The sequence below is a fragment of the Protopterus annectens genome, chromosome 4.part1 (assembly GCF_019279795.1).
Source record: "Protopterus annectens isolate FY-2018-M chromosome 4.part1, PAN1.0, whole genome shotgun sequence".
Lineage (NCBI taxonomy): Eukaryota > Metazoa > Chordata > Ceratodontiformes > Protopteridae > Protopterus > Protopterus annectens.
This window is the reverse complement of record NC_056734.1, coordinates 525,975,763-525,988,104: the sequence shown is the minus strand read 5'-3', so window position 1 is coordinate 525,988,104 and position 12,342 is coordinate 525,975,763. Positions and strand designations below refer to the sequence as shown.

Genomic DNA, 12,342 nt, shown 5'->3' with positions numbered 1-12,342 from the left:
AAGATCCAAAGCCCCAGCCAGGATGGTCCTGCAACTTTTAGGTTCAATGTCTGCCACGGTTCTCCTAGTTCCTCTGGCAAGATTGCACATGAGGATTCTTCAGTGGCTGTTATCGACACAATGGTCTTTTCAGGATCTCCCCCTCAATCATCACATACTGATTACAGAAACGTGCAAACGGGACCTCCGCTGGTGGCTTCTGCCATCCAGTCTGAATCAGGGAAGACCTTTTGTTATACCCCCTCCGGTGGCCACCTTGACGACGGATGCCTCCCAGACGGGGTGGGGGGGGCATTATCTGGGCAGGTCAGTTCAAGGTTCTTGGCTTCCCTACGAAACATCTCTCCATATCAATGTGTTGGAAATGAGGGCTGTACTTCTGTCCTTACAAGCCCTCCACAAGTTTCTCCCTCAAGGCACTATCGCCATCCATACAGACAACATGTCGGTAGTCTGGTATCTAAACAAACAAGGAGGGACCAGATCTTACCCCCTTTGCAGAGAGGCCATGAGGGTATGGGAATGGGCAGTGGCTACCAAGCGCTTCCTGGTAGCGACCCACATTCCAGGCAAATCCAATGTATTGGCAGACAGACTGAGCAGGACAATTCTCTCTCCTCACGAGTGGTCTCTGAACGAAACAGTAGCAGCTCAGATTTTCAAAAGATGGGGGATTCCGTGCTGCGACCTGTTTGGAACACCACAAACACAGTGCAAAGGTTCTTTTCCTTGACCTCGCGTCAAGGGAGACAACTACGGATGCTCTAGTCCAACCTTGGCCAACAGGACTGCTTTATGCTTTTCCTCCAATTCCACTCCTCCCCAAAGTCATCCAGAAAGCTTCCTAATTGGGGTCCACAATGATTCTAATTGCTCCGTACTGGCCTCGTCAGGTATGGTTCCCCTACCTACAGAAATATACTCTGGACGGTCCTTGGTTCTTGGACCTAATTCCGGACCTTCTGATTCATCAGTCGGGACAACAGCACCAGTCCCTTCACACTTTGAAATTAACAGCTTGGCTCCTCCACTTCCGACTATAGTCAGAAATCACACCTTGGACCCGGAAGTTATTCACATTTTATCTTCAGCCCACAAACCCACCACTAAGAAGTTGTATCACAGTAAGTGGAAGAGGTTTGCTATCTGGGCTCAACTCAGAGGATTAGACCCTATTTCTGCCCCGATACCAGAGGTCTTGAAATTTTTGACATCCTTGTTTAATCAAGGATCTTCAGTCTCTACTATTAAAGTCCAATTAGCAGCTATCTCCAAATTTCACGATTCCACAGACCCACCGTTGATGAGCAGCAGATTATGTAAAACTTTCATGAAAGGTGCTGTGCTTTTAAGACCCCCAGTTTTTCATCCTGCGCCTCCGTGGGCTCTTGATTTGGTACTTCGTGCCTTAACATCTTCCCCCTTTGACGTAACCAAGACCAGAATGTTGACACGGAAGAATCACTGCTCGTTCCAAAGATGTAAAATAATTTAATATATAAACTTCACAGATAACACGTACATGGGTTAAGCGCTTTCAACTGTATACAAACAGTCTTCTTCAGAACAACTTCCTAAACAAAATGAGAAAGGTTATATACTCCTCCATATTGTTCTTAATTGCTTAATTACTCCTGTTGCCGCCAAAATTTTTTTAAAAACATACTACCTACTTATAAAATGTGTGTTAACACTGTTCGCTCATTACTATATAAAATTATACATTAATCTCCTACTAACACTATAATTTATACCCCATACTTAATATGTATATGTATATACATTGTGTATTTGTTGTACACATTAATAATGCATCAAAAAATATACATTAGAACGTGCAAAACTACATACATAAGTCACGTATAAATTAATAATATCCTAACCAAATCCTCATATATATTCTTCTTGCATATTTACATAACCCTAATAACTTTTTTACAAAATAGATACAATGAATGCACATTGGACTATATTGTTGATGTTCATGTACTAATATATGAAAATATACAAACATATAAGGACATATAAAAACATGATTGATCAAATTAATAAAACTAATGTCTACTGTACCTAATATACCTCTGTGGCACTGTAACTCTATATATCTAGAACGGCATTCATTAATGGTATATGTTAATATAACCTTATATGCATCATCAAGAAAGGAAGAAAAAGCACGTGAAGAACTACATACCTGTTATTACAGTAGTTCAAAAATATCCACTACAGGAATTCATATAACTAATGTAAAGAAACATTATAATAAGGATAAGAAAGGTTTGATACTGATAAAGTCGTTAAGTCCTGGTTTTCTTGTAGAATCTGCCAAAATTTGCCATCTACTCTCACTTGCTGCTAATTCCATTTTCCAATTCCCTCCTAGTGGTGTAATAGAAATCTGATCAATAATGGCAAATGTAAAACTGTGTTCATTCCCTTGTTCCAAAATATGCCTATATAAAGCGTTTTTGGTATCACATTTTTGAATCCGGTAAAGATGTTCGTAAACCCGTTTCTTCAATTGTCTTTCTGTTTTACCTATATAATGTGCGTTGCACTGTCTGCAATTGGCTATATACACTATCCCTTTCGTACAACAATTACCAGTCTTACTTCTAATGGACGTGTGGTTGATGTCATCTAACCTGATGGTCTTATCTGTGTTAATAAATTTACATTGCTTGCACCTCCCACATTTTGTAGTTCCATTAGATACGTTCAATCTACCCTTGTTGTAACTGGCCCTTTCTAATAGTCTTTTGATGTTAGGTGCCGTTTTATACACACATTTAGGTGTTTTGTCCCATCTATGATCATTGTCCATAGAGGTTAAAATTGTCCAATGTTTCTCAAGAATTTCCTTAACCAAATGAGTATAAGGTGTATACATAAGTACGCATACTCTATCGTAAGGTTCTTTTTGTGCATCTGTCCTTTTATCCATTTTATAACATCCTAATAAGGGTTGGTATTTATTCCCCCATTCACCTTCCACATATCTTATAACTTCGTTAACCATTTTCTTTGGGTACGCACGTTCCAAAAATAACTTCCTAATATACCTGAGTTCTACTTCCATAATATCCTTTTTGGAAGACATCCTTGCAGCCCGGATACATTGTCCTTTGATAATATTATTAAAGACGTATGCTTTGAACCGGCTGCTACATGTGAGTTGAAATATCTGTCCTGGAAAACTGCCTTCTTGATTGCAATTACCTCTGCAAGAAGAGTTTCAGAACTTCAAGCCCTATCTATCAAACCACCATACTTGATTTTTCACAAGGATAGAGTATCACTTAGACCTAATCCATCTTTTGTCCCCAAAGTTTGCTCTAATCTCTGTCTCCAACAATCTTTAGAGCTACCAGTTTTCTTTCCAAAATTTTCAAACAAAGCGGAATACACCTTCCATACATTGGATGTTCACAGGCAATTGCGCTTCTATCTAGATAGGACTCAGCAAATTCGAAAACAGATCAATTGTTTGTGTCCTTTTCAGATAATAAATTGGGTAAATCCATCACTAAAGCTACTATTGCCAAATGGATCAGAGATTGCATAACTCAAGCTTATTCCTCTTCAAATAAGCAACTTACAACATCTGTCAAAGCTCACTCTACTAGAGCTATAGCTACCTCTATTGCATTCCATTCCAAGCTCGCTATTTCTGAAATTTGTGCTGCGGCTACTTGGTCCAACCCGCACTTTCATTTCCCACTATAAATTGGATGTGGCATCTAAAGGACGAGCATCATTTGGTTCCACGGTACTCAGGAGTGTTTTCCAGTGAGCCACCCAGGATTTAGGTGCTAGGGGCTGTCCCATCAGTCAGAATGTAGCGAGATAGGATCACATAACATCTTTTAGTTATGTACTCACCATAACTTCAGATGTTTGGGATCCATCTCGCCTACATTCCTAATACCCACCCTCCTTCCCCTTCCTTGGAGATCAGAAGAGATTGAACGGTTTGGGTTCTACTGTTTTTATCTTGTATCATCTGTCAATGTTATATAAGCAGTGCATGCGTGTGCATGTATGCGGACAAACTAGATCTGGGGACTGGTAGTGGTGCATCCTGGGATATAGTAAGCTCAGCCAATAAGAGACTTCTCTTTGGCATAGCGTGAAGTCGGAGCCGAGGATCGGCTCCGAACCCATCAGTCAGAATGTAGGCGAGATGGATCCCAAACATCTGAAGTTATGGTGAGTACATAACTAAAAGTTTTCTTTCCTAAATATCAAAACAAGGGTGAATACAAGCTTCATTCCTTAGATGTTCACAGGCAACTTAGATTTTATCTAAACAGGACTGCTGGTCATAGGCAATCCGACCAGTTGTTTATTTCCTTTGCTAAATTTAATTTGGGCAAGCCAATTTCTAAAGTCTCATTATCTCGCTGGATTTCACAATGCATGTTATTGGCTTATCAAGCTTCTGGAAGGCCCGCACCGGAGGGAGTACATGCCCATTCAACGTGGTCAGTCTCTACCTCGGCGGCCTTTAAGGCTAGGATTCCTCTGGATGATATTTGTTCAGCAGCCACTTGGGCTTCATCTCATACTTTTATTTCCCACTACAAGTTGGATATTACATCTAGGGGTAGAGCATCCTTTGGCTCCGCGGTGCTCCGGAATATCCTTCCATGATGGCCGCCCAAGATTCAGGTAGCTGGGGACTCTGTCCCACAGGTTGCAGACAAATGAATCTCCTACTTCAGATTTAGAAGTTATGTACTCACCATAACATTCCATCTGAGTAGGTGTATTCATTTGTCTGCAACCATCCCGCCCTCCTATCCCCCTGGCCTTTTCAGTTTCCTGCATATTATGTGTTACCCTTTTCAGGGTGTTCATGCTGTTGGCAAACTCGATCTGAGGTCATGTAGGGAGAGCAGGGCATTATGGGTGAGGGGAGGAGCTGAGAGCTCGGATCCATAGCTGGAAAACCATGCCAGTTCGGATCCGATATCGGATCCATAACCCACAGGTTGCAGACAAATGAATACACCTACTCAGATGGAACGTTATGGTGAGTACATAACTTCTAATTACTGAATACCTTTTGAGAAAAGCCCCTTCCCTCAAAAAGGATCCCTTCCAGACGTTCCACCCGGTCTAAGGGAAATTGCAAAGCTAGAGGTTTCAAAACTTCTAGAGAAAAGGGCCATCCAGCCAGTTCCAGCAGACCATTTAGAATCCGGAATCTACTCAAGGTTCTTTTTGGTCCCCAAAAAGACGGGAGACTGGAGACCAATATTAGACCTCAGCAGACTAAACAAGTCTGTCAAAAAGACGAGATTTCGGATGGTCACACTTCAATCGATTTTGCCCTTTCTGGGCAAAGACAACTGGATGTGCTCTATAGACCTTCAGGATGCGTACTATCACATAAAAATCCACAGACGCTCCAGAAGGTTTCTCCGCTTTCGGCTGGGGACCAGTCATTTTCAATTCAGAGCCCTGCCATTTCCTCTCACCACAGCCCCCAGAGTGTTCACCAAATGCATGGCAGCGGTCATGGCTCACCTGAGACGTCAGGGATTCCAGGTGTTTCCGTACCTAGACGACTGGCTCCTCACAGCCACCACCAGGCATGAACTTCTCCAGGACAGGGATTACACTCTACGTCTCTGCAGCCAGTTAGGGATTTCTGTCAACTTCGAAAAGTCTTCCTTATCGCCTTGCCAATCTATTACCTTTATAGGCGCAGATCTAGACACTACACAGATGTCAGCAAATCTAACAAATCAAAGAATCCTGGATATCCAAAATCATGTTCGGATCATCCTATTCAGCAAAAAGGTACAAGCCAGGTTGGTCCTGAAAGTGTTAGGCCTAATGGCAGCTGCCATCACACTTCTTCCTCTGGCCAGCTTTTACATGCGTCTCCTACAGTGGATGTTGTTTACCCAATGGTCCTTCCAACAGTTGCCCATGCGTCACAAGATCCTTGTCACACAGACCTGCAAGAGCCACCTATCCTGGTGGATTGTCCCCCCCTAGTCCATCAGGGCAGACCATTTGTCCCCCGGGCCCCGGTATCCACGGTCACTTCGGATGCCTCCCTGATCGGGTGGGAGGGGCATTATCAGGGCAGGATGGTCCATGGCACGTGGCAACCGTTCGAATACCACCTGCATATAAATGTCCTAGAGATGAGAGCAGTGTTTTTAACGTTGCAAGCCCTCAACAACTTTCTTCCTTTAGGAACTATCGCAGTTCACACGGACAACATGTCCGTAGTTTGGTATATCAACAAACAGGGCGGGACCAAGTCCTATCCTCTGTGTCGAGAAGCTCTCAGACTTTGGCAATGGGCGATCTCCTCTCAGCGGCTTCTGATAGCAATGCATATCCCTGGGAAAACCAACATCATAGCGGACAGGTTGAGCAGAGCTATACTCATGCCTCACGAGTGGTCTCTCAAACAATCTATAGCGGTAGAGATTTTTCAGAAGTGGGGCCCTCCTTGCTGCGACCTTTTTGCTACACCCCAAAACAGCAAATGCCCAGACGACTTCTCTCTCTTTCCACTTCCAGGCCATCCCCCCAGAGACGCTCTAACCCAGGATTGGCCCCGGGGACTTCTTTATGCTTTTCCCCCTTTTCCATTGATTCCTCAAGTGCTTCAGAAGGCTACCGACTTGAGAGCCAAGCTGATTCTCATTGCTCCTTACTGGCTTTGACAAATTTGGTTCCCGTTCCTTCATCGACATCTCTTAGTGCAGCCTTGGCATCTGGACCCAGTTCCAGATGATCTGACCCACCCGTCGGGTCAACTGCACCGGTCCATTCGTTCCCTCAACCTCACTGCTTGGTTGCTCCACTTCCTTCCTTAGCCAGGCTTCCTATGATCTCTAATCCCGTTAGGGATATCATAGTAACTTTTCTAAAGCCCTCTACCAGAAGGATTTACTCTAGCAAATGGCAACGTTTTTCCTTTTGGGCAAGGTCTAAGAACATAGATCCCTTCACTGCCCCTATTCAGTCAGTTTTGGACTTCCTAGCTGAAATTTTTCACTCTGGTTCTTCTTCTTCCACAGTTAAGGTCCAGCTGGCAGCAATCTCGAATTTTCATGTCGGATTTGCAGACCAGAACATTGTCTCACAAACTTTGCAAAGCCTTTCTCAGAGGGATCTTCCTACTTAAACCCCCTGTTAGGGGTCCTCCACCGCAGTGTGATCTAAATTTAGTGCTGGCATCCTTAATACTTCCCCCTTTTGAACCGGCTGCTACACGCTCTTTAAAATTTCTCTCTTGGAAGACACTCTTTCTGGTCTCTATTACTTTGGCTAGAAGGGTGTCTGAACTTCATGCTCTCTGTGTTCATCCCCCATACATGGTTTTCCACAAGGATAGAGTATCTTTGAGAACTAATCCGTCTTTTTTGCCCAAGGTTGCTTCTAAGACAAATTTAAACCAATCTATTGATCTTCCAGTATTTTGTCCCAATTATTCTGACAGGGCGGAACAAAAATTGCATTGCCTAGATGTTCATCGCCAACTCAGATATTACTTGCACAGATCAAAGCAATATAGAAAGTCTGATCAGCTTTTTCTTTCTTGTGCTGAAAATAAGAAAGGTCTCCCTGTTTCTAAGGTGACCTTATCAAGATGGTTGTCTTCCACTATTTCTTACATTTATCAGCTTAGGGGCAAACAGCTGATCTCAACACCAAAAGCACATTCTACCAGAAGCCTAGCCACATCTACAGCCTTTCAAGCTAGACTACCCTTAGACACTATTTGTGCAGCAGCCACTTGGGCAACTCCTCATACCTTCGTCTCACATTACAAATTGGATTTGGCCTCCAGGGACAGGGCGAGTTTTGTTTCCACAGTTCTCAAGAGTCTGTTCCATTGAGCCACCCAGGATAGAGGTGCTAGAGACGCGGTCCCATCCAGCAAGAATGAAGGCGAGATTGACAACTTAACATTTAGAAGTTATGTACCTACCATAACGTTCCATGTTAGTTGTCTTCTCTCGCCTTCTTTCTTGCGTCCCTCCCTCCTGTCCCCCTAGCCTGGACAGATGTTAAACTATCTTCTTCTCTGGGAGACTTCTCCCTTGGACACCAGTTAGCTCTGCACTTAGTTACCTGGGTTCCCCTTAGAGTTTTTCTCAGGCTAGTGTTCTTCTTCCCTTGAGGGAAGATAGTAGTTATTTTTTTTCCTCTAGCTACCAAACGAGATCTGGGTAATCACCGCCTTGCATCATGGGATATGGGGCTGCCTCGAGATGGTGGAAGTGACTTTTGAGCTTAGCAAGTGCCAAACCCATCCAGCAAGAAAGAAGGCGAGAGAAGACAACTAACATGGAACGTTATGGTAGGTACATAACTTCTAAATATAGCCCACCTAATCATGAAGGGATTCACATCTAGATCAGGGGAGGTCATCGTGCCTTTTTACTCATCCCTCATCAGGCCCATAATTTAGTACAATGCCCCTTTCGGGATGTACCTTACCAGACACGTACAGCAACTGGAAAGACCCCAAAAGTACCTCACCAAGAGGATCATAGGGCTCAAACAGATGCCATATGCTGCCCGGTTAAAGAAACTCCAGCTCTACTCAGTGGCATACCGCCTGCTCAGAGGTGATCTGTGCCTGACGTATAAAGCCATGTCCAACCCGGAATTAATGGACATGCTGCACCTCAGAAAATCCAAATCCCATCGAGCTACGCGCTCGAGAGACTTGAATCTCAGCACTGAAATAAATAGGACATGCTGGAGGGACAGATTCATAACCCAGAGGCTCCCTTCACTCTGGAATAAAATCCCAGTCCAGGTTAGGCAGAATCTGTCATTTCCTCTCTTCGAGGAATCTTGATGAGTGGATGAGAGATCGTAGGTTTACCCCGGGTATCACTTCTGTGTCACTGGAGGCACAGTATACTAACCTCGAAAAAGGGCATAGCAAAATTAATTTAAAATGGGTGGCGAAAGCCAAACGTACTCTGGCTAGGCTTATAAATGCCCTAGGGCAGATAGCCTAGTATGAACCTATGAACAAAACTTGCGGAGAGGCAGGTTTGTCTCCCAGAGGCTGCCCCGTCTCTGAAGTAGACTTTCCATACACGTGAAACAGAGTACCTCACTGACAGTCTTCAATTGCAGCATTGATGAGTGGATGAGAAACCACAAATTTGTCCCAGAGGTTCCACCTGTGTCTCTCATTGACAGGGGCAACAGGTGCTGACTGAGGTTTCTTTTTTGGGGGTAAACTCTTTCTTAGGCTTGTAAGGACCCCAGGGCCTTCAGCCTAGTAACCTCCTATGATCCTGTGTGTGTTCTGATAGCAAAGTACTGATGAAGAACTGCTTGTCTGATTTGTTGAATACTAATGCAAATTGTTACTGAAGAATATTTTATGGCTGCTGCTTGAAGTTTCTTTTGGCTCCCAGTTTGATATGTTATGGCTTGTACCACATCTCTTCCTGGATTGAAATCACAAAATTGTGCAAAATAAAAGTATAATTTGGAGATTTTATGTTTTACAGTTTGTGTTAACAGTTTTATTTCTGATAATGTTTTGTACAGGAGTTGATTCTTGTGGAACAGATTGTTGTAGACTGTTTAATATTGATGTTAACTAATTTATTTCTTTTTTCCTTGCTTCTCTTAAGTGATGAAGTGCGAGCACCAATTCCCCAAAAGCAGGATATACTGGTGGAACCAGAACCCTTATTTGGTAGTAAGTAGATTTTATTTTATTATGGAATGTTTTGAAATTTCCAGCTAGAGAATTTTCATTTGCTATTCTTAATTTTCTTGAACTGCTTTTGATATTGACATATTTGTAATATTTTGTTTTAAAGACAAAGTATGTTGTTATTTGCCATTTTTCATTGTAAAGACGAAGTACTTTAGTTCTCTGTTGCTGTTATGCTGCTACATGGAAGGAAAAACTTTTTGATTAGCATGTGGCCCATTTTTCCTTGTTTTATGAACATGCATTAATGTAGTAAACTTTGGAAATGTTGGATGGGTGCATTAAAAACAAGTTCAGTTCGTACAGCAGAAGAAAAATTGTGTCTCGAGAAACCTTTACTTCTTGCATCTTTTTTTTTTTTTTGTCATTTTGACTCTGATTTTGTTAGACTAATCTCCCATTCTTGCTTATAGTATTGATGCTTAGCCCAGTTACCTAGCAGATTTAAAGCAGTGTTTAAGTCCTTTTTTCTTTATGAAATCACAGCATTTCAGATGTTTACCGCTTAGTCTACAGAAATGAGGCTGGCTAACCCTCCTTGGGCAGTAAATTGCAATGTTTCCCCACATTCAGGGAGTTTACCAACTCTGGCCTTATTGCTATGAAAAGTTGCACTAGTATCCTGTCAACATTCAATGAAACCTTCATTTGTGAGTTGGAGCAGATGATAACCTTTGTTACTAGGAGATTTATTCTACTCTGTTCATCCATCAGTTTAATGAAGTCATTCTTTCTTATTTTTTCATTTGATAATCTGATAGAGCTGTGATCTAACTGAACCATTTTTAGGTTCAGTCTAATAGTAAACAAGCAAACTAGTAAAGACACTCAACAAACCAATGATGCTTTAAGTAGCACATGTAGTGGATTTATGTATGTGTGTGTGCATGCACACACATACCCACCTGGAGGAAGGGTTGGCATAATGGTTAAAGTCTTTACCCAGGAGATACAAAGCACAGAGTTTGATTCTAACCTCTGGTTATTAGCTATGCTTATAATAGTCTGCAAACTGATCATCTTGTATTTACTTGGGGGGGTTGACATAATGTTAAAGGTGATTATCTCACAGATAAAAGGTACAAGGTTTGATTCTGTCCTGTGGTTGTTGGATAGGCCTGTAATAGTCTGCAGACTGATAGGTAAACACAAGGGTATCTGTCTATCTATCTTTCTATCTATACACACGTACACACACACACACAAACATATATATGTCTGTGTGTGTAATATATATATATATATATATATATATATATATATATATATATATATATATATATATATATGTATGTGTATATATAAATATATATATGTGTGTGTGTATATGTGTGTGTATATATATATATATATATATATATATATATATATATATATATATATATTTGTGTATATAAATATATCTATATATATCTATATATATATATCTATATATATATATATATATATCTATATATATATATATATATATATATATATATTTGTGTATATAAATATATCTATATATATCTATATATATATATATATATATATATATATATATATATCTGTAACTACAAAGTTACTAATGAAACAACGGCACAGTGCTTGCAAAGCCTGGACTAAAACAAAACAACTCCCCCTCCTTCACAAATATAGACAACTAAGAAACCTATCAAAAAACATACATTAGTTAAAAAATCCTACTACACCTCTGACAGCTAAGCAACTCATCTAACCCTCGTAAATACTAGTCTACACTGAACAAAATCCTCTATCCAGGCAGACCTTCTAACCCCTCCCCTTACCCAGACTCATCTCCTGAAGAAACCGCTACCCTCCTAAACAAACATTTTATTGATACCATCCAGAATCTCATACCCACTAAGCCAAACTTAACTTCACAACCTACAGCACCCAACACTCAAACCTCAACTCATTTCTCCTTTCAGCCCATTTCTACCTCTTAAATTAAATCTTTACTACTTAAACTCAAACCCTGTTCTTCCTCCACAGACAAACTACCACCTACCTTCCTTAAACTTGCTGCTGACTCTATTCAACTGTTCCTATTCTGTGGAAATCTTTCTTCACTATACCATTACACAAAGGAGGGAACTCAACTGACCCCACAAACTACCGACCCATTGCCATTCTACCCCCCCCCAAGATACTAGAAAAATGTATTCACACACAGCTTCTAAGCAACCTCATCAATCACAAACTACTCACCCCCACACAACATGGATTCCGTCCCAACCACAGTACTACCACTGCACTCCTTTCCTTCGCTCACACTATTGCAGAGGCAGTGGATAACAGTAAGCTTGTCTGTTGTATCTTCCTCGACCTCTCTAAGGCTTTTGATACTATTTCTCATCCTTTACTACTATTTCTCATCCTTTACTACTATCCAAACTGTCAAACCTACACCTATCCACATCCTCCTGAGCATGGTTCACCAGCTACCTAACTGGAAGGCAACAATCTGTCAGATGGCTCTCATCCATCTCCCCCTTCCTTCCTATCCCCACTGGTGTGCCCCAAGGCTCCATCCTAGGTCCCCTCCTGTTTAATGTATTCACCAAAAATCCTCCTGAAAAGCATGGTTTTTTCACCCCCGCCCCACCTTCCCAAAA

The 12,342-nt window shown here is 41.6% G+C and overlaps 1 protein-coding gene across 1 annotated transcript in view; it reads left to right on the top strand.

Annotated features, from left to right (window-relative positions):
- UBXN7 (UBX domain protein 7) overlaps positions 1 to 12,342 on the top strand; it is a 1,098,848-nt gene that overhangs the window by 110,675 nt on the left and 975,831 nt on the right. Inside the window, exon 3 of the mRNA XM_044070339.1 lies at positions 9,639 to 9,706. Within this exon, the coding sequence (XP_043926274.1) occupies positions 9,639 to 9,706 (68 nt within the window). The remainder of the gene's footprint in view (positions 1 to 9,638; positions 9,707 to 12,342) is intronic.